The sequence below is a fragment of the Haemaphysalis longicornis genome, unplaced genomic scaffold (assembly GCF_048455015.1).
Source record: "Haemaphysalis longicornis isolate Haplotype H1 unplaced genomic scaffold, Haemaphysalis longicornis Haplotype H1 scaffold_1, whole genome shotgun sequence".
Lineage (NCBI taxonomy): Eukaryota > Metazoa > Arthropoda > Arachnida > Ixodida > Ixodidae > Haemaphysalis > Haemaphysalis longicornis.
In genome coordinates, this window is record NW_027526203.1 from 373,448,646 (window position 1) to 373,471,884 (window position 23,239).

The 23,239-nt window shown below is 47.3% G+C and overlaps 2 protein-coding genes across 2 annotated transcripts; both read left to right on the forward strand.

The window, feature by feature from the left end:
* The first annotated feature begins 2,879 nt into the window (after nucleotides 1-2,879).
* On the forward strand, nucleotides 2,880-4,304 carry LOC144171555 (uncharacterized). The gene is made up of 2 exons (XM_077700982.1): nucleotides 2,880-3,472; nucleotides 3,936-4,304. The coding sequence occupies exons 1-2, from the start codon at nucleotides 2,936-2,938 to the stop codon at nucleotides 4,248-4,250; spliced, it is 852 nt and encodes a 283-aa protein (XP_077557108.1). The 5' UTR covers nucleotides 2,880-2,935; the 3' UTR covers nucleotides 4,251-4,304.
* Nucleotides 4,305-19,066: 14,762 nt separating this feature from the next.
* Nucleotides 19,067-22,085, forward strand: LOC144171571 (uncharacterized). Its single transcript, XM_077700983.1, has 2 exons — nucleotides 19,067-19,523; nucleotides 21,445-22,085. The coding sequence occupies exons 1-2, from the start codon at nucleotides 19,512-19,514 to the stop codon at nucleotides 21,862-21,864; spliced, it is 432 nt and encodes a 143-aa protein (XP_077557109.1). The 5' UTR covers nucleotides 19,067-19,511; the 3' UTR covers nucleotides 21,865-22,085.
* The last annotated feature ends 1,154 nt before the right edge of the window (nucleotides 22,086-23,239 follow it).

Genomic DNA, 23,239 nt, shown 5'->3' on the forward strand with positions numbered 1-23,239 from the left:
AACGAACAGAGAGGCCAACCCACGAACTACGAATAGATCAAGCTGGGACCAATTATCAGGGTTGAAGCCACTCACTTCCCCTCCCCCCCACCCCTGTGTGCTTCTCCTCGACATCCGCCAAAAAATGGAACTGCGAGACGAAATTTCCAAGAACGAGAAGGTCCGTGCTGCCAGTTTCCCTAGTAAGGGATCACCTAGAACCAGATGCCCGCTTTGACCAGTTGACCTTGGACCCGTTTTCCTAGTACTAGTTGGCTGCGACGAGTTGGCCTGTTTCCTGCGAAAAAAAAAAAATTGAAGGAGGTGGTTGCTGCCTTGCACTTGGTGTTTCGCCTTAGGACACGTTTCCCGGAAGGGCATTTATGACTCAGCAGAAGGGGGCCGACAGCACAGTGAAGAGGAATGTTGATAAGAAAACTCGTGGTAGCAGCAAAAAATGAAATAAAGACAAAATGTGTGGGCTAAAATACCGTGATATGCTCAGGTGGAGGGAGGGAGGGAGGTATCGCCACGGACCAACGTGCATCATGGTGACTAACTTTCTGACTCGTTCTATCGTGTGATAAGACTGTGTAACCTCTTGGGACAACATTGTATTCAAGCTTACTTTTTGCAATTAGACATTTTGGAATATTGAATAGCAGTACGTTGTTATACCAGATGTGACAAATTCATTAGCAGTGATTGCGTGAAGCGAGAGAGAGAGAGAGAGAGAGAGAGAGAGAGAGAGAGAGAGAGAGAGAGAGAGAGAGAGAGAGAGAGAGAGAGAGAGAGAGAGAGAGCTCAACAGGATTTAAAAAAAAAAGGTTGGTAGACTGGAATGCTGCGGTAGGTCATAGTGCGAAAAGAGGATGCGGGCTTTTCCCTTACTAAAATTTTCGGAGGCAAGCCTAGCTCATTGCAGAAACATAAAAAGCACAGAAGGATGAAAACAAAGTTCTCCTACAAATTTTGGTAAATTAAGGGCTTCGGTGACTGGCTTTCGATGAAACCGCTTGGGTGAACCATCGTTCGATAAAACGGCGTCTTATAAACTGTGTGGTAACTGAATATCAAGCCATAAGTAACAGAGTACGCCACGAATATTACACGGCAGCCCAAAGAGAGAAACGGTGCCAAGCATCCATGCACCGAAAAGTGCTTGCGCCGACATCACCAACACCACGATGTCCGCAACGAAAGATCCCAAACAAAAGTGCCCTACACTTGCAGTGATGCATACCTGCACTATTATCGTATTTACTCGATTATAATCACCCCCTTTTATCCATGATCGCGATACCGAAAGTGACGGGGGGTTAGATTCAAAAAACCTAAATTAATTCTTCCGCCACTTTCTTCCGTGGCCGTATCTCGACGAGAACGAAGCCAAGAGTAATGATTTATTTGGCAAACATTCAAAGTAAAAATAGGTACAGACAGTGAAACCAGGCCTTACGTCTAATATTCAGTCACCCTCACTACCATTCGAGTCCGTTGTGCCGCTTGGGCCACCGATCTCAGCATTCCCCAGCAGGCCGGCTTCTGCTCCGTTGAAGTGGTTTCTAATTGAAAACTTCATAAATTACTTGGCCAAAATGTCATATTGGGCCCACTTTCACGCGTCTGAAATCCACCTTGCGATGGTTGCTTAGATTTGCATGCAAACATTTTTTCCAAATTTACTTCGAGAAAGTAGGGAAGGATGATTAGAATCGCAAAAATACGGTATATTTGCTCATGGCTTTGAATATGCTTTTAAACGGGCAATCAACTGATGTCACAATAAAAACTGAGTGAATCGGTACTTATATTTTCTAAGTAACGCGACGTCGTCCATTCGTGTCCCTATATTATGTTGGCTTTTGCATCACCAACAACGAAAATTGTTTTCCACCTGTAGCAGTACGTACTGAAAATATTGAAAGCAAAAATCAATAAACGTGAAGTTTACATTTAGTATTTCTGACCGGGGTGCGACCATTTTGTACGAAGATGACACGTGACCCCTGGCCCAACGACTCGTCACTTTGGAAGACTGGCAAGATGTTGTGCTTCTGAGACCGAGTACGCGAGTTCGATTCCCAGCCACGGCGGCCGCTTTTCTGATGGAGGCGAAAAGCAAAAACGCCCGTGGGCCGTGTGTACGAGATTTCGGCGCACGTTAAAGATCCCTAGGTGTTCAAAATTAATCCTGAGCCCTCCACTACGGCGCGCTTCATCGCCTGCGTTGCGTCGGCGCGTTAAACCCTACAATCAATCAAATCAATTAATAGAAAAGGGCGCCTTTATCAGCGCATAGTATCGAAGGCCACGTGATCACCACGCATGCAGTTTCGAATGAGTAAGCTGTTGTAAGTCATGGCTGTTGAGTTCTGAGTGCCTTGGTTGGGTTATCTCTTCTTCTTTTTTTCGTGTGCGCACATCCGGTATTGGTGTGTTCGTGCTAGGCAGGGTATGAGACCTCCCACCTGCAGGTGATTAGAAAGGAAGGCAGGCGGGGGGGGGGGGGGGGGGGGGAGGGGGTGATGACCCTTCTAGTTAAGAAGACCCCCTCGACAACCCACCCATCTCCTCTTCTACGTTCGTTCCTGGGAAGTCGCTTCAAGGCGTACCACTGCCTCCGGCATTCCTTCTGACCTCTGCCAACCAGAAGGGGCTGGTTTCAAGCAGATGCTTCCGACCTAGCTTATCAGGCTGATGCGCCTGGTGCCACCCCGTGTCCCCTTCCCATTGTGCGTTCTCTGGTTTCATTCCTGGGCAGAGGTGAATCACGCCATGTACACGTGAACCTCGGGTGAGACCGGAAGAGAGTGAGCGAAAGGAACATGGGTGCCGCCAAAGCTAAATCACGTGTTCAGCGCGCTCTATCCGCCAATGAACAAAGAGGCGGCTAGGATATTTAAGCGGGCGCTCACCGAGGACACCGCACTTCACAACCCAGCCACATCCCAAGATGAACGTCTTCCCGCTCCTGGTCGCCGTCCTGGTCCTGGTCTCCCTGGAGGGAGCCGACGCCCTCTTCCTGTCCACCCTGTCCCTGCTGCCCATCTCTGCCATCGTGAGTCTGGGCGGGGTCGGCGGCCTGAAGCTCGCCATCGCTATGAAGATCCTGGGTATGCTCGGCTGGTGGGACGTAAGCCGGTACGGCGTCGGTCTGCGAGCTTCTATCGAGAACAACCGGCTACCCGAACGTGTCGTACCGTTGCCGAAGCCCCAGAGCATATTCTCTGGCCCCACCATCTCTGTGCCCATCGCACTGCTGCCGTACTTTATTGGTGGCCGCCTCAAGAGCCCAACTTCCATCCGGCTGCCGGTCAAGGACTTCGTTCTGCTTGCCAACCAGTCTGCTCGATTCGAATCTCCTAAGGTGAAGTTCTCCTCCGAAGGTTCGGCTACCGTCAAGGGCACGAAGGGATCCCAGGTTCACGCTTCCGGAGAGTTCCGGAGCCCGTTGGTCAACGTGGAAGCGGAGAAAACTGCAACACTCCGAGTGAGTATTTACGAGAATTATATGTTTGGTAGCACTCGGACGAAGGGAATAGCTTGTTTTGTTCGTTTAAACCCGTCATGTTTTCTATTTGTGTGCGGGCGTTTTTCGCACATGGCATATCGTAAATGTGTGTAGTGTCTCCCAATCAGCCCACACATTTCTCGGTAACTTCTGGGACTCCATGACTTCATTGACTGTCCTGGTGTAAGTGCATTTTCGCGCATACTACCTACCTAAATATTTTCTTCAGCTTTCAATGGCGGCCCGAAATATATCCTTTCTAAACTTTTGTCTTTAATCCGTAATTATAAGGTCTGAGCAAATGAAGCTGTTACACGTGTTCTGGGCTTTGTGTGGACGGGTGGCGAACTAAGCTGAAAAAATGATGCGGTAGGCTCCCATGCAAAGTGAACAAGTTCATTTGTGCCCCCGTCTTAGCAACGTCTTTTGTTTGTTTCAACAGGGCCGACGCAGCATAGAGAGCGACCCTCGTGTCGTGAAGGAGGCTGTCAGCCTGGTGAAGGAGCTGGACTCCGATCGCTGCATCTTGCGCCTGTCCTGCGAAGTGAGCGCCGACCCTTCCAGTTACGGCACGTACGGCCGTCGCGTCGCCGACTTCATGACTGGGCTGGGGCCCGTCGGCAGCGACTCTGCCTTCGTTGACTTCGAGACTGCGTACAGAAGAGGACGATCTGCTGGCGTGGCGGGCTGCACCAGGTCCTACGCCACGTGCAAATTCGACCTGAGGGCGCTCGTGGCACTCGTCGAGTCTTCGTAGGGATAGAATTGGTCGCCCCCGGTCTCTGTACATAGCGGAATAATAAACCCATGGTTATGCAGATTATGGTCTTCCCCGTTGTATCTCAGGGTGGTGGTGCAGAGCAACCTTACTGGTAACGCTTCTGCACCCCATCTCTCGCTCTTTTTAGCGCTGAGCTTTGTACAGTGCAACGCCTTAGAGGCCGTCCGGAAGAAATCCTGGCAATAGAAACGCAGTAGAGCTGCTAACATCATACCTTCGAAATATGGTATTCAGTTCCTGTGGGTTTGGTTTAGTTGGCCGCTGCTCTGTAACAACAAATCTTCCAGTTTGTAGCTGGACGACCAGCTTTCGGGCGTAATTTTGCTTTGCCCTATCATGCTTTACGTAGAAAAATATACTCAGGATCCAAAAGTTAAGGGAGCTCATTTTTTTTTAAGAACATTTATTTTGCCACAGGGCATATGAATTATGAGGTGATGGTGATTAAATGAAAATGTTCGCTTCGCGGATGAACTCAAGGAGTGAACGATGATGGCGCCCATGTATCCATGCGGCGTATGCGGAGGCGTCGTCTGCGCGGAGGCCCGTCGCCGCAAGGTGCCGCAGTCTCGTCGGCCTCAAGGCGAGGCAGGACCACAGCAAGTCAAGTTGATTTGAGTCATGTTGTATGAGTTTTGGAGGTCCGAACGGTGCAGTCCATATAAATAATTTTAAGCGAAGGTAAAGTACGAGCGGAAAAAGATACGCAGCTCTGAAACGTTAAGGTAGAGTGAACTAGAATCGAACTCTCGTTAAGGTGGCCTTCTAGCCACCATAGTTAAGGTGACTGTGTAATGGCCGCCATCTTGCGAGTAGTTCAGATTTTGCCAGCAGGCTACGCCACCGACCCGCGACTAAGAAAGCGACCGAGACAAGACGCCTTCCACCTCCAATGATCGGGGTAGCTTGTTTTGTTGCCTGAGCCATAGCAAACCGATTTTCTTCAGATGCGTTGCTGGGGTGGTTCGGCACCGCCTTAGCTGTCGCTTGTCCGCAAGCGCTTGTCCTTGTCTACTGTGTCCCTGTTTTTTTCTGCGCTTAAGATGAACGTTAGCTGTCGCGATTTGCTCGTTCTCCCAAACCACGCTCAAGTGCGCTAGCTGTCTACACGGACGTAGCACAAATAGCACAGGACGTTGATCATCAAGTAGAATTTCCTGTTTTTCAGTGCAGTTAGGGTGGAAGGTTGGATGATGTAGCGATACATGCGCGGACAAGGCTGTCAGCGCACGTTACTAAAAGAGAACTTGGGTGTAAATAAGTGAAAAGAGGAATATCGTTTCTTGAGGCGGTTTCTTTAATGAACCGTGGTTGAGGTCGTCGGCACGTGGGTTACGTCATTCCTTCTGTCCTCGTCTATAGCGCTGTGCAACCCTGTCGTCTCTGTTGATGCAATAGAAATTTTAGTCGGAATGAGAACACGGAATCAAATTCGGATAACCAAGCCCTAGAACAAAACAAAATTTCTTTTTTTTAACCATATACGTATATAATACTGCAACTATAATAAAATATGGCCTGTCTTCCATTCTTGATTCCCGGCAGCAAACGTAATTCACCATGCATGTTTAAGATACACGTCAAGAGAATCCGAAAGCATTTGATCTTTACAAGGGAAGCGATGGGTGTTGCAAATATGTATTCGATTTATCCTGGAGCTGCTGTTTCAACTAATCATTTTTCCAACATATGTTTATGTGCTCTCCTCTCCCCCTTGACTTTGTCATCGCAAACTGAACACTGTTATATGAAGATAAAAGAAATAATTGTAACCTCCACAGTCGCACCGGACGCGCTAACATTGCCCAATTGTTAGCATGGCGTTTAGACCAACGAAGGAACGGCGCAAAAATAACTCGTCGGACACTATGTAATCGGTCGAAAATAAAACCGGCGTATGCGCCAGTGAACTTTTCCTAGAATCTTTCAGCGTACATTATTTGCAGTACACAGTGCCGCCTTGACGCATGCCGCCAACGGCCGTACAACAACATAAAATCGCTGAAATGTACATTCCCCGCGTAAGCATCTGCACAGACATGTATTCTAGGCACATTCCAAGCCGCATGGAATTACGTTTAATAGTATTGTGTAATGGTTGCAAATGCCGACGAAAGTGAAGCAAAAATCCAATTTTTCTCTATAGCAATTTGGCTTCTTCTTCTAAAGCCAAATCAGCTGAAATGCACCGGTTAGCGATATGGGAAAGTGCGAGCCTTAAGCTTTTTATTGATATAGCAGCTATGTCTGCGGTGCAAACTAAAGCGCAACAGTGGCTACACAAACATCGCCCAAAACTGGCGGCGCATGCCGAGGGAGTGCGACCACCACCTTAAAGCCATACATCTTGAAGATATAAATATAGGCAAGAAAAATCCCAGAACCATGCGGGGCGATGGCCGTGAGGAAACATCCTCAACGGAAACATCCCTCCCCTGCGTCCGGTTTCGGGAGGTGGCTTTTGAGAAATATTGAGAATTTGTCATACGCACGACATTGGATAAATATGGTATTTTTGAACAACGAATGAAAATCGCAGTGAACAATGAACCTAAAAGGGTTTGTTTGTTATTTTTTAACTTTCAGCTGTTGATCAGGAACTCGCAAACACCTAATGTCATTCAAAGTAGTCGGCGACGGTGACGCGATTCGGGTCTTTGTTTCTCTCTCGTTCATATGAAGGAATTCCGAGCTTGCTTGTTAGCGAGCGAGGTGTCGGCGTGGGATGAAAGCAAGCTTACTTTTGTGCATGATCCCACTCTCGTTATTGACATGGGAGTGCTGCTAGGCTTTTGCACGGGGGAAGGGGGGGGGGTAATCCTGCACTCGCACAAGGTCAACGACACGACGTTGAATGTGGCCTGCCAGCAAAGAGAAGTTTACAAGACTAAAATTAATTTTGACTAATAAACTTTTTATCAAGTGCAGCCATGAGCTATCCTGTTTTGCTGTATAGGATGTTTTGATACTAGTAACCAGACGGCGACAGTTACGTAACAATCATGAAAATAATTTACGTATGAGCGACTGCGGGTAGCAGCCAACTGTGTCTCATTGAAGCCAATCTAATTGAAGGCATGGCACAGAGAGACAGCAATTCGAAGTTTATTCTCCCGCCCCCATAGCAAACTTTCGAATGGGACGGACTGCCCTATGACAAATGATCCTATGCGGTCGGCCTTTTTAGAAATCGGTCTGACGAAATTCTATGGGACGAACAAGCCTAAACCTGGTCCTTCACGATGGCAAAAAAATAGAATATTGGGGATATTACGCACCAAAGCTGTTCTTTTCCACCATAAAAACGGCCACTGCGGCCGGGGTCGAACCCGCGTCTTTGGACTCACTAGCACAATGCCTTTGCCACTTAGCCACCGTGCTATATGGGCCGACTGCGCTACGTGCGCGTATCTGTGCGTGTATCTGTCGTGCGTTGTTTCCGTTGATTTACTCCGTTTTCTTGTTTGGTGAATAACAACCATCCTCCTTAATCGCTATGAAGTCAGAAGAGACTGGAAAATCACAGGTTTAAGATGAACGGGTGGGTTCACGAACCGTGGCTTATAAAGTCTCAGGTGAGGGAGGGTTTCACCACAGGGCGATAACCTCCAAGAAGGAAAATCAAGAATGTCAGCGTCGTCGACGTGCGGCCACAGAAACACGCACGTAGCTCAGTCGGCTTCACGCAAAGCGAAAAGGTAGAGTCGGCCGAACCCAGTTTTCTTCCCGCATCGTGCCATGTCGACATCACTTAGCATTCAAGCGTAATCAGGCGGGTCAGGGAGCACCGCTGCATACGTGGAGCTGCTGCTGCTGCCGGCGGTGACTACAGAAAAACAGTGCGGAATGAATGGCGGCGACTACTGCGACCGCGCTGGCCGTCTGGTCGGAAGGACGTCAAGATGGCGTTTTATTCCCAATGCACAGCGCTCGTGGATGCTCCATACAAAAATAAAAGAAGGGCTCACAGATGTTAGCCAGGAATTGAAAGTCTGTTATAATACATATCAGGGTAATGGATTCCACACTAGCGAAATGGGAAGATCGAGGGTTACATTTTGGGGGATAGTGGGGCAGATGCCATGGCCAGCGGAGTAGAAACAAGAGGGGGTGTTTGCAGCCTTCGTAGTGCGAGATCGAAGGCGAAACGTCCCCTGGTGCCTTGAATCTCCCACTGCCGCGAAGTCAAATTTTAGTAGTCGGACTGGGCGGCGTCTTTATTTGATTCGGTGCGCTCTGTGACTTGACGCCGTCTGCAAACAGTGAAAAGTCAGTTTTACAGATGACTATTGCGCAAGTTGCGTGTTCTCATGATTTTCCTGAGTAAATGCCTCAGTTGATGTCTAGCCCCCGTCCGGTCTGTGTGTGTGCGCGCGTGTGCGTGCGCGCGTGTGCAACTGTGCGTGTTTGTGTGCGTGCGAGCGTGTGTGTGTTTCTTTGTGCTCTTGTTCCCTAAACTGTCGACGTCCGCCATAAAAATTGTACAGTTATGCCTTTAATCAGCTAAGCGGAACACGACAGATGAAGATTCACATCTGGTCAAATGATGACACACAGAATCAGAATGGGGATGAGGGGCTTATTGAATGAACACAAAGCGGAAAGGCAGCAGTAAAGAACGCCAAAAAGGGCACAGGGGAAGTAGTTCTTTTTATTGCGCAAGCAATAAATGGCCCACGAGTGAAAAAGCGGGCGTCCGGTGTGGGTGTCCGTAACAACAAAACGGCTCCTAGAGAACGGAGTAAGAAACAAGCTAGACTACATATTCTTGCTCCGTGTCCTAAATCACGTGCCTTTGGAGCGTTCAATAGCTCCAGGCGTACAATAGCACGCGCTTGAACTTTGAAGTGTCCGTTCACGCCAGCGCACCGCATAGCGAGCGGAAAAACAAAGCTAAGCGAGCGGGAACACAGGCGGCGAAATCCGCTATCGTCGCCAACTCCCCCAATACATGACGGCAGAAACGGCCAGCAGCGCAACGCGTCGGAAACAGATCGAAGCCATTCGAAGCGTAAGGCGGGCGCGAATTACGAAGCAAATCTTCTCAGGCTAGACGGGTACGAAATCCTTCGAAAACGCTGGGCGGCCGCAAAGGGCCTCAGGTGTTCACTTGGACTATAACTAGGGCTGTTCATATTCGGGTAAAACACGATTTTACCCCAATTTTAAACCCCGAACACCTTTCAGGAAAATCGGGTTAAAGCTGATTGCTCCCCGAATGAAGCGATCTGCACAATCATGCACAGATCTCAACCAGTACATGCTGGAAGCAAGCCTGAAAAACTTCATCTCCCCCGATTACCAGCTTGAAACAAACATCAATTTTCGTGTTCGTGTACCTTCTGTTCTGCGCGCTGCTACCCTCTGCGTGCGTGCTGCAAGCCTATAGAGCTCCTGTGCTGTGTAAGAAAGCCTGCCTTCCTTGAACAGGCTAATTGCCCAGAGTGAAGGAATATAAATATTTAGGAGTGTGGATAAACGAAGGGGATAACTACTTAAGAACTCACGAGGAGCAACTTAAGAGTAAGGGAAAGCGAAACGCCGCTATAATGAAGCATAGAGCTCTGTGGGGGTATAACAGATATGAAGTAGTAAGAGGAATGTGGAAAGGAGTAATGGTTCCGGGTCTCACATTTGCGAATGCTGTACTCTGCTTAAAACAGACGTTCTATCAGGCCTTGAAGTGAACCAGAGAACAGTAGGACGTTTGGCCTTAGGCGCGCATGGAAAAACAACTAGCGAAGCAGTACAGGGATATATGGGCTGGGCGTCGTTTGAAGTTCGAGAAGCACAGAGTAACATATGTTTTGAGATGAGGTTGAGAGTAATGAATCAACGAAGGTGGGCAGCTAAGGTTTTTAGGTACCTGAACTTGAAAAGTGTGGACACGCAATGGTTAAGGAAGACTAGAAGGCTAACGATGAAATACGGAAAGAACAGTGGAGAATCCAAAACAGCCAAGGTAACCAAAAAAGAGGTAAGGCAGATTGAAAATAATAAATGGAGAGAAAAAATGGAAGCTAAAACGTCGTTAGAGATGTACAGGGCTGAGAAATTGAACATCATAAAGGAAAATTTCTCGATAATTCCCACGGCAGTGCGTTGCTTTTTGAGGCTATAAAGCCGGCTGCTTGCGAACTAAGAGCTTTGTGGGGAAGTATTCACAAAATGATGGGGTATGAGTGGTGTGCAGAAAAGAAACAGAAACTATGCAGCACGTGTTCGAATGCGAGGCTATCCATCCAAATCTACACGAGGGAAATATTCGGCTTCCAGAAGCCCTAGGATTTAAGGGTAGCACAGAGGAAGTTAACTTCAAGGCTGTCGAGGGGACGAAAAGAAGATTGAATGCTGGTGGACGAAAAGCAGAGAGGGGAATATTGCCTAGGACAGTTACCACCTGTAACAGGGAAAAGAAAGTATTTCGGGCCTAATAAGCTTTTTGTGCCTCCCTAAGCAGCGCTAGTATTAAACCAAGAGTGTAAAACATGGGTTAGTCCTTTTTGGTAAGATGACATGTCATCACCCCGCTACAAAGGGGAAACCAATAGCAATCATCATCATCATCAGCTATGAAATGCCGCAGAACGGCCGCCGCGTGGACGCCTCGCTGTCGGTGACTCAATCTCGGCGGTAGCAAAATATAAAACAAACTGTTCTTAGTGTTGAGACTTGCACCCGCGAAGCGGACGCCGCAGCCGAGATATCCTCTCTCCCTTTCGCAGGCTCAACGAGCGCTGCTACTGCCGGCTCTCACGAACTCGGAAAAGAGTGTTTGTGTCTGTGTGTCTACTCTTTTCAAGCACTAGTAAAACTGTTCGACTGTTAGCGCTTCGGACATAAATACTCGGTTCCACCGAGCGCAGAACGCATTCGATTCACAGCTTCGGATCCCGCTGTCGCTCGGTTCGAGCCATGCTGTAAGCTCGCCCGGAAAGGTGATGTTCCTATTTCGTCCCTCATCGTCTCTCGCTGATGTTCCTATTTCAGTCCTACCGTAGGCTTTCCGTCGTCATCATCAAGGCAGCAACTTTTGCTGGTCACTCGTTCACCGCGCTACCACTACACTAACGGAGGAGACGGAGTCCGGTTCGGGGTCGCCTTTGTCAATGTAACACTTCTGATAAAATAAATTCTGTGTACAACAAAGTACAACTGTAGATTTAACTCGAAAAAATCCGAATTTCGAAACAGCTTTACGAAAGAAGATTATCAGTTTGAAAAACAGCACCCGATTTTTACCCCCCGATTTTACAAAATATAAAACCGGAAAATGAACAAGGCTAACTATAACGTTTTCGCATTCCGAAACTTTAAGAGCTGCTTAGCTAAGTGTCCTCTTAGTAGGACTTTTCGTAGTAGGACTTTTTTTATGGGGGGGGGAAGGGGGGGGGGGGGAGGGCAAATATTGAATAGAAAGGAAGGGGAGAAAAATATGCTGCCCGGGTAAATGACGGAAACAAATTGAAAATAATATTCACCGCTTTTCTAATCCCAAGTTTTTACGATAGATTTCTATGCCGAGAAGTTGGAGCCTCTAAGACTTCAAGGCAAGTCTATTTTTTTTTTATCGTGAAATGCGAAGATCGCATTTTTGAACCTTCAAATTTGCCATGAAATGCGTCGATTAAGTCTAATGAAACCACGGCGAATATCGGTTTCACGCCGGTGGGTGAAGTGATATAACAAAATTTAAGTAAAAAAAAAACGTTTCATCTAATTAAAGTGTTTTAAACTTTTTTCAAAGCGTGATTCATAGATAAATCATCGTTACAGCGATTTCTGTTATGCCACAAAACGCTATTGCCAATTTTCTGGACGTCAATCAACAAAAAAAAAAAAAAGCGCCCGTAATGTTTTACGAAACTTCTAACGTTGCTAGGTCTGGAAAAAAAGGGAGTTCCGGACCGTTCGTCGAAAGGCAATTTATAATAGGTCAATTCGTAACAGCGCAATTCGTAGTAGGACCATTGGCCGCGTAGGGCAGTTCAACATAGGGCTATTCATCGCTAGTACACCCAGTCGTTAAGAAAAAACAATCTCTTTCATTTACTTTTTAAGGATCAGCACAACGGACTATTTATTTATTTATTTATTTATTTATTCCAAATACCTACAGTGCCCGTTGGGCATTTTTGTAGGGGGGTTAATTATTAATCACAAAAACATTGATTGATTGTGGGGTTTAACGCGCCGACGCAACGCAGGCGATGAGGCGCGCCGTAGTGGAGGGCTCCGGATTAATTTTGACCACCTGGGGATCTTTATCGTGCGCCGAAATATCGTACACACGGGCGTTTTTGCTTTTCGCCTCCATCAGAAAAGCGGCCGCCGCGGCTGGGAATCGAACCCGCGACCTCGTGCTCAGCAGCGCAACGCCTTAGCCACTGAGCCACCGCGGCGGGTAATCCCAAAAACAACAAGTAATCATAGAAATGCAAGCTATAGAATGGGAATACAGGTTTGTCTCGGTAATCAGAACGCAGCAGAACATAGCAACAGAACATAATTCAGAACATAGCAACAAAATACGGTCAAAAGCAGTAAATCAAATGTTAGCATTCAAGAAACACTTTCAAGAGCAGTCAAAACATTCGGTGAGCGCACAATTTCATTCGGGAGCACGTTCCAATCGTTAATTGTATTGGAAAAAAAGGAATACTTAAATACATTGATGCGGCACTGGAACGGTTTAATTTTTTCTAAATTGTCTCTTCGTGCGGACACGTAATTCGGCGTTTTTAGGTAAGTGTTTTGTTAATTCCAGTTGATCCTATCTCAATGTTATGGAGAAGCTTTAATCTACAAATTTTTCAACGTGAGCCTAATGTTTGTCACCCTAAGTTATCTCGGATGACAGAGCTTCTTAGATTGAAGTTGAAGTTACCTGTAACAAATCTGGCTGCACGCTTCTGTACCCTTTCCAGCTGTTCTTTCAATAATTCCGTATATGGGTCCCACACTGCGCACGCGTATTCCAAAATAGGCCTAATGTTGGTGAAATAAAGTGTTTCTTTTAGTGATTGAGGGGAATCTTTGAAATTTCTCTGAAAAAAATACAAGAGCCGAGAAGCTTTTGCAGATGTTGCATGAATATGGTCTGTCCAATCTAATTTTGAGTTCAATGTTACACCTAGATATTTCATTTGTTGTACACTTTGTAATACATTATTGTTTAAAAGATAACTACATTGCAGGGGTTTTTTCTTATTAGTAAATGTTACATGGTAGCATTTAGCTATGCTTAAATTCATCTGCCATTGCGCACACCATTCTAATACTTTGAATAAATCTGCTTGTAAAACATGTACCCGCCGCGGTGGCTCAGTGGCTAAGGCGTTGCGCTGCTGAGCCCAAGGTCGCGGGTTCGATTCCCGGCCGCGGCGGCCGCTTTTCTGATGGAGGCGAAAAGCAAAAACGCCCGTGTGTACGAGATTTCGGCGCACGATAAAGATCCCCAGGTGGTCAAAATTAATCCGGAGCCCTCCACTACGGCGCGCCTCATCGCCCGCGTTGCGTCGGCGCGTTAAACCCTACAATCAATCAATTGTAAAACATGTGAATCACTGACACTCTTGACAGGGTAGTACAAGACGCAGTCATCGGCGTGCAATCTGATATTTGACCGGATACCATTGGGTAAATCATTCACAAAAATAAAAAACAGCAGCGGCCCAAGAACTGATCCCTGGGGCACGACAGACAGAACTTCAACTGGTGATGATGAAGTGCCACTTATGACTACCCGTTGTTCCCGTGCAATGAGGTACTGTTTTAACCAACCAAGAAGGCAACTAGGGATTCCCAAAAGTGATAACTTATGCATCAAGGGGTTGTGTGGCACTACGTCAAACGCCTTTTTAAAATCTAAAAATATTGCGTCTACTTGCAGGCCCTGGTCGAAAGAGAAGGCAACATCATGAATGAACTCAGTTAATTGTGTGACACACGATAAACCAGAGCGAAAGCCATACTGAGCTGGCGAAAAGAAATGATTTCCCTCAAGACGTTTTATGATAGACGAGTACAAAATATGCTCAAGTGTTTTTCAGCAGACTGACGTTAAAGATACTGGTCTATAATTGCATTCTTGATTCCGGTCCCCAGCTTTGTGCATGGGTGTGACATTTGCACTTTTCCAATCACGAGGTAGCATTTCAGTTTGGAGTGACACATTGAAAATTAAAACTAAGAAAGGAGCTACTGCGGCTGCGCAGCGCTTTAAAATGTGGTTTGAGATACCATCAGGGCCATACGCGGAGTATGGATTAAGATTACTGAGTAATGACCTCACGCCCTGCTCGGTAATAACAATGTCATTCATATCTGGCAATTGTGAAAGCGAATGAGACACAAAAGTGGGATTTTGAGCTGAAAACATTGAATAAAAATATGCGTTAAAGCACTCGGCTTTAGTGAAATTATCTTTTAGTAATTTGCCGTTATCCGTGATAGCAGGAATGCCAACGGGGTCCTTGTTATTTTTGATATAACGCCATACTTCTTTGGGGTTTTTCTTCATTCTATCAGCTAGGGATGATAAATATTGGCGTTTTGAAAGCTTCAGGTCGTTTTTAAGCTGCATACTAAATTCCTTTAGTTTAGCGTATAGGCTGGGGCTTTTTGTTCGTCTAAATGTCTTGTACATTCTAGCCTTTCTTTTTATGAACGTACGTAACTCTTTTGTCATCCAAGGTTTGTCGACGCGCTGTTTCTGTCTTTTTGATGGGACAAACTTATTTGTTAATGAAATTATTTTATCCCTAAATATGGTCCATAATCTCTCTATGTCCAGGTATTGGCTGTAGTCCACAAAGGACGGCAAGAAAGAACTCAATTCTGCACTCAAGGAATCGTAATTGCCCTTGTCATATAAATAAATTTTTCGTGGACATGGTCTACTATTTTTGACCCGCTTGCACATTAATGTACCATTTACAACTTCATGATCGCTAATTCCTGGTAATGGTATAACCGACTGAACAAAATCATTTTGGTTGCTGAATACCAGATCCAGTACACTACTTCCCGAGGCAGTAATCCTAGTAGGAAAATTTACCGGCTGGAAAATCCCATATGCACGAATAATTTAAAAATGTAGCGTGAACTGCGCTTCGACTATTTTCAACCGGAAGTGTATAATTCCAGGTAACGTCAGGCATGTTAAAATCACCACCAAGAAGAACAATATCTGACGAAAGAGCAGAAAGAGATCTCGATAAACTAAGAAGGGGGGCTGTGCTGACACAACCAGGGGGTCGATAAAAAGAACCGACGACAATATTCCGCCCGTCCGGAAATATTACTCTACACCACACAGATTCGGAAGAAGTGTCATCACCACGGACCGAAATACTCTGTACAGTATCGCGTACTAGAATAAACACGCCACCACCTCGCGTATTGCGATCTTTCCGGTAGCTGGTATACCCCGAAGGAAACACTTCATTATTTAAAATGTCACCATCTAGCCAAGATTCTGTTCCAATAATAATATCCGGTTGCGTGATGCTGACCAGGCTTTGAAATTCACTGGTTTTGTTTTTCAAGCTGCGGCAGTTCACAAGAACAAAAGACAGGTTATCGAAAGAAGCATTATTTCGGTGAGACGTCGTATGCGTTGGCTGCTATTGAGCGCATTCACCAACCGAATCACTGGTGCTATCGTACGAGTAGGTCTTGCCATCCAGCGTGAGCTTATTGTACCTAAGTATAATTTTGGCACCGCGTTCCCGTGCAAAAGCGATGAGCTTTTCTCTTTCTTGTCTGATGTTTCTAGAATAATCTTCACTTATTGAAATTTTAGTACCTTTTAATTTTGACGCAGCAGAGAGCACTCGTTGCTTGTCCTTAAAAAGAGCGAACTTCACAATTATTGGTCTGGGATTATCATCTTTAGGCTTGCCCATTCTGTGAGCCCTTTCTATTGATGACGGGTTCACTGTAACCTGCAATTTTTCAGCGCAAAGCGAAATAACCCTGGCCTCTGTTTCGTCCCATGTCTCTTTTTCCTCTCCTTCCACGCCAAAAAACAGAAGATTATTCCTGCGGGAGTGATTTTCAATGTCATCCTGTGTTCTGAAAACCTGTCGCATCGCATCTGCAAGTTGGTTACTTTGCGTACGTATTTCTTCACTTTCAACATGTGGCGCTAAAGGTGGTAATCCTACGAGTTTATCAATTTTCGTTTCAAGCTCTGCGATTTTCTTGATTAGCATTTCATTCTGTGTTTTTAGCGCATCGAACTCTTTTGTTAACATGTCTTGACTTTCTAACATCTTCGGCAAGTCGCGAAGCGTTTTCATGAGTTCCTGTTCAAATTCTTTTGATAGCAGGCCGGGGTTTTCCTCAACATCGCTGGCCAGTGATAACCGTGATTTCAATACGCTCAACACAAGATAACTCCAACACGCAAAAAGCAAAAAATCTCTTAAGTGGTCCAGTGGGCTCCGGTACCGACTTTGGGATTACTCTAGTTCTTTTGTATCGATAGAAAACACCAACCTGAAGAAATAGGAGCTGTAAGCGCCTGATTCCCATGTCGGCACCGGAACCCAAATGGCCGTCACGCAGCAAGCGCTCAAGTAGCCACTCGTCTGATGATGTCTCCCAATGCCGACGGATGGCGATGACATCAGTCAAGCGGTCCATATCTGCTGCATCGCCTTGCGACCACGCACGTGTAGGTTGTTTCGAAGATGCGATACTGACGTCAATACCATTAGGCGAGCATTCCGTGAAGCTGGCCTCGTGTGCCTCCACCGTCGCACGAAATGGCTGTTGTACCACCTGTGAATTCGGGGAAGGCGGCGCAGCTGTGTTGAAGCTGGAGACCAAACCCACGTCGTGTTGCCGGCTTGCTCCAGGTAGCCACTCAAAAAGACCGGTGCCAGACGCCACTGCATAGGCCTGAAACAACTGAAGAAATAGGAGCTGTAAGCGCCTGGTTCCCATGTCGGCACCGGAACGTGCATGAAAGGGGGCATCGAACGTGCATGTGTAAAAGATAAAGTTCAGACGCCTTCTAAGACAAATTCAATCCACCAGAGGACGTGGTCCCCTTGGCCGACGGCACCGTACCAAAGCCCAAAATGGGCCCTTACTGTACGACGAACAACAGAGAAGATAACACCGGCTTAACCACCCCGGCTGGGGCCAAATAAAGTTACTGTGTCTGTTCACCCTTAAGCTGACAGTGCTCGGGAGGCTGCGTGTCCGCCAAGCCAATCTTGCTACCCAAGGCCGAAAATTGAGTGGTTCAGTGAGCCTGCAGCCTCAAGAACGAACTTTCAAGGCTTACGAGATAACTCCCCAGAATCAGCAGTCTAATACAAAAGGAAAGCATTTAAGCCAAATCTTAAACATTGCGCTGCAAAGCAAAACATAAAATGAGGGAGAGCCTTCATTCGCAGTTAATATTTCGAAAATATTGCCGCGAAAAATGCATTAGAATCTTTTTGTTTGTTTCCAGCGCGTGGCTGCACCGGGTATCTTATTTTGTGTTTGAAGCGAATTGCGTATTTCCTTCTCCTTTCTTATGCTGCACAGTCCTGTTTCACAGAGAAAAGGTGTAGCTTTGCGGTCTTTATCCTAGACTGTCCTTTCTTGATCAACAATGTTCTCGATATAATTCAATGTTTCCAGAAACAAGAGCAGGCATCGCGGTACTCCATTCGCCGATACTTTCATGTACATGTTATTATTAAGTGCTTCTTCGACGTTAGCGTTTTGTTCTAGTATATTGCGGGCACGTGATTGCGGGGCACAAGTTTGCTCCTATAACGTTATTTCTACAAGAACGGTGCCCTACACTTCGTGACAATATACTCGGTTGTAGCGAGATGGCTCTTCTTGATTTTGGATAGTAGGATTAAGGGTGCCTCGTGAGGTACTTGCGTCAAAGCATGATACATGTTGTTTGCATAATTTTTCGCGTTTCTTTTTTCGCTGTACGACGCGTTCATTGCGAGCAGGCGTAAAGAATTGGCATTTCTTACAAATTGCTCGTTTTGTCAATAAGAATATGTATTTAGTCTGCGCTTTGTGCAGTGTTGTGTCCTTGCCTCAGTCTGTTGTTTCGCACAGTAGTAGAACAAACCAGCACCACCTAGCCAAGTTCCCAGGTTCATTATTTTTTTTTTTGTACAGATTCGTCGAAGTGACGAATCGTCACCTCGACATTTTGCCCTATTACGAACTGCCCCATGCGGCTAATTGCCCTGATACGAGTTGCCCTGCTACAAACTGCCTCTTGGGGAATAGTCCTACAACCAAAAAAAGGTGCTTAAATGTGGAAACTTACATTTCTTTCTTTTTTTTTCAGTGCCTTTTTTTAGATGTAGTTCGACAGAGTGCGGACAAGGAACCGTCGTTAGACTACTTGCTCCGAGTTTCTACGATTCCGGAGGAAGGTAATTCTGTTCGGCGCTAAAGACAATCCGTCGCTAAATCTCTTTGCACATGCGGGGATATCTTCTTTCTGCTCTGATTAACACACTGCGGCAGCTCGCGCTGAGCCCCAAAAGGGAGCAAAGCGCGGAAATGTGCACGCGCGGTTAACCCTCGGTTACTCGTGCTCCAACGGTGCTTCCAACGCCGGTAGTGCACCAAAATAGAAGCCCCGAACGATCTGCCGCATGTTGCAAGGCGACCGTGCCTCGGAGTAATCAGCGGAGCAAGGGGTTACGACGTCCGCAGCCCGCGACGCTACCGGACGGATACGCCAACGGTGCGTCGCCGTTTTTAGAGCCCACAATCGAACAAATTGGCCGGCGACGAAGGCCCGCGCCAGCCAAGCGAGAAAGGGGGAGGCGCCGGAGCAGCGACACCCGTTACGTAACGGCGAAGTGGCTGTTTGCGGCGGCGCGTGTTTACAGTCCGCTCTCTTCCGGCCCGCCGCTTCCCATGGGCGCCCGACTTCCTGCATGCTGAGCGCCGGTGTCCGGCCCGTGGTAAACCAGTTCCTCGGAGGAGGCGGTCCAGATGCGCGTCGAATTTTCTCGCGAGTTCCCTTTCATGATTGACATCGCGCGGGGAATCCGGCCAACAGGAAGCGATTCACGCTGGGAGCCCGATGCGTGAGGCTCGCGTAATGACCGTGCACTTCCACCCGCTGCTGCTGCTGCTGCACGTTTTGTTCCCCTCGCCACTCGTTCTCGCCGCGACGCGTCGTGTCCCGTGTATATAAGGCGCCGGGCACCGGTCAAAAGTCACCACTGGCCTGCTGAGCTGGGAGTCATGCGAGCATCTGTGAGTACCACGGTCTCGGGACAACACAGTCGGTCCCGGCAGCGGAAGGAACGCAGTTGTGTAGCCTGTCGCTGGGAGGTTTCGCGCAGACCGTTCTCTGCGAGGTTCAACTTTGGTGGCGCTAATTCATGTCGTATCTCAGCCTGCCCGCGTCGCTTTCGGAATCGGAATAGCCGTTGGAATCCTGTGTGGTTGAGATAAATCTTTAATATACACCCGCGAACATTTCGCGAGTTTTTCAGCGCTTGGTAGCGGCTACAACCCAGCAGTTAACAAAAGCCTATGTTTCCAGACTGTGACCGCTCAAGAAGTTGGACATGTTTGATCAGTAGCTACCGAAATGCTTCAAAGGGCAGGAAACCCAACATTCGCCCGGAGATATAAAGTTTATTAACTCTTTTTTACAGTCCAGTAAAATTTATTGAGGATATGTAACGGTGTCTATATTTAACTTGGTGTGTAGCCTATAGACAAGGGCATGGCATGCGCCATCTGACCTCGATGGGGTATGCTGTCCGCAAAACGAATTATCTCAGTATATATGTTCTTCCCTGCTAAGCTGACACAGTGCGCAGATAAAACATTGTAATATCCCATAAATTCAGTCGTTTTTAATGCCTCTAGAAGATTATTAAAAAACCGGTAGTGAGGCAGATAGTGATCCTATCATTGTGCCGGCGACACCATATACCTCTACCGCCCAATCGGCATCCTTTATATCTACGTATTGACTCGCTCGCGCTGGGTAAGAGGTGAATTTTAAGTTTGAATAAACGGGAGAAAAAAGAAAAGGCATACCTGGACGTACTTGTTGTCCACGTTTTAAAGGTATTCTAGATTTTGCCAAAAAAAGTGTTGCAGGGGGCCTGTAACTGCGTTGGCGCCTGCGCATGCGCGCTCGTGTCGATCCAGCTACTGTGAAGGTTCGCTGTAACAAGGTCCCTTCTCATTAATATACCCCGACTTACCGCGGCTTTACGGAATCATGCTACCCCGATTGTGGCTTCAGGTGTGCTCGCGTAACTCAGCGCACCCAGTAGTTTTCGTTTCCGAAATTAGCCTGCGCAGTTGTATACATCCATAGCACCAGCACGGTTCCGGGGCGCTAAAAGCAAACGTTGTACAGTTCTCTCCACTACGACTGTTCCTGTGGCAATTATGTACGCCCTCCGTATGCTTTTGACAGCAGCGCATGTACACCAGGAGAGCGGGCTCGCTGTGGTACACGGTTTGCGATGAAACGTTTATATTATGAGCTCTGGGAGGCCTCTCATACGAGCAGAGTAACGAGACATGTAATGGGTACCCAATAGCTTCGTCACAGCCCCTTACCGCATTCACAAATTTCTATGCAGGCGGCGTTGCGCTTGAACGTGTTTGATGTTACAGTAAAGACGTGTTGAATGGATTAATTACTCAATTTCTTTTATTCAATCCTGCCGTCTTCTTGTACTGTTCGTAATTTTTGTTAGAAATACCTGGCTTTAACAAGATTACGGAAGTGTAATTTGAGACAGTTGATAGCAACTATACGAATGCCATGTTTTTCGCAAAGCCCATCTTTCATAGTGCGTGTTAATTTTCACAGACTAACGGAACGTTAAAAGATGGGAAAATTCAGTACAAAGCTGCCGTTTCTGGAGAGTATTTACGATTTTCTGAAGAGTAGTCCAACGGCGGCCTATAGGACAGGTGGTACGGAGAGCGTGGTGCCATCGAAACGGAACGTTTTCGCCTGTCTTAAGTCTCGTCACACACTCTTTCAATGACAGACGAATTTAGGTACATTTGCGCAGGCTAGGACTACGCCAAATGCTTAGAATGTTAATTTAAAAGAAGCTGCTGAGGAACAGTCGCGCGCGCTGTCTTTCTTTGTGCAAGAGCTCATGTGCAACGGCTGCCACCGCATTTTCTGCTACAGATCTGCGTCCTACCAGCCTTGGTGGCTGTTGCGTCCGCCGGGCTCTTCGGAGGCGGCGGAGGTGGCTTCGGAGGCGGCGGAGGCTTCGGAGGTGGCGGAGGCTTCGGTGGGGGTGGTGGCTTCGGCGGCGGCGGTGGCGGCGGACACGTCATCTCTTCGTCCGTATCCTACATCAAGACACCGGTAGTGAGCGTCGGCTACGTGGCAAAGCCCGTGGTCAGCTATGTCGCGAAGCCGGTGACCACGGTTTCGCACGCCCTCAAGCCTGTGCTCACCTACACCATCTCCAGCGGCGGCGGAGGATTCGGTGGTGGAGGAGGAGGCTTCGGCGGCGGGGGCTTCGGTGGTGGAGGATTCGGTGGTGGAGGATTTGGTGGTGGTGGTGGCGGCGGCGGCCATGGTGGATGGCCCTGGTGGTGAGCGCGGTGTGTTCGCCGAAATCATTCCCTCCATTTGGTCCCTTTGCCGCCAGTGTCCCGTTCATGCCGAGACAAGGTCCCGACCTGCCACAAGACAGCAACAGATGCCACCAAAGACGCTCCCAAGACCAGCGTGTCAGCCATGCCTTCAGGAAAAACGATGATACTCCGTTCAAAGAACTTTTGAAGCCTGAGCTCCAGGTACCTGTCAATAAAGTTTGTTTCTACTGTTTTAGTTCATTTTCTGTCTCCTCTTTCACCGCTATGGTACACTGCAAAAAATAATGCAGAAAAGTTTTTTGCGTCTATAATTTCTAGGCATTAGTGAAACCACGCCCCCGGAAGCGGAGGGGGGATAGAAACTCAGATTACAAATTGTATGTGCAATGAATTACAAAGTTTAACCGTAAATGGTTTGATAACATCAACCTCGACGTAACATTGCGACGACGTCGTTACTTAAAAAAAAAATCAAACTTTCAGTACCTTCTGTGGGGAAACTTCAAACAATGGGCAACCTTGAACTGCGAATACTTTGGTGTTCCCAAGAATGGAAATTTCCCAGCGTATACTGTCCCGGTCACATATTTCGGAAAAGTATCATTCGAGCTGACATTTAGCTTTAGACCCATGAAAGCAAGGCGCGTCCGAGCCAGCCGTACTGAATTTCGAGGAGCGACATTTCTGCGGCTAAAGCGTTGTACTGCTGAGCCCAAGGACGCGGTTTCGGTCCTGGCCGCGGCGGCTGCGTTTCGAATGGAGGCGAAAGGTGTAACTTCGCCGCATTAAACGCCATGATCCAGGAAATCCTGAATTCGAACATATGAACATTTATTTATTTGCCCGTGCAGTACATGGGTGGGAACCGAGGAAAAAAGCTGCATTAGAGCAGCTTGGCTGGCCCATCGGCTCCATTGATCAGTGGCAGCGAATGGCAACTTATGTAATTGGTACAGACAGTCGCAAAACAAGAGCTATATATCCAAAATATATCCTCATTATATATCCACGTTATATCCTCACAGCATTAGCGTGAGCGAAGAGGCAAAAAAAAAATGGCACAGCTTGCACATACTGGCGCAAGACTGGAGAAAACGCAGAGCTGGGGGTTGACCTATCTTCCCCCCCACCGACAGGGGATCGAAGGAAAGTGGGAGCAGCCGGACCAAAGCAGTGCGAAGCGGTTTTGAATGGCGCTGTAAAAAGCAAAGACCATTAAAGTGTGTGCAGTGTTTTATTCAGTAGCAGCCGTCGTCATCCCTTTCGTCGTCGTCTTCCGACGGCGCAGCCGCGTATACAGGGCAAGTCCTCTCGTAGCGCATCCTCGCTTCGGTAGAGCCCCTAGCCGTCTCCACGTGTGGATTGTGAATGGATGG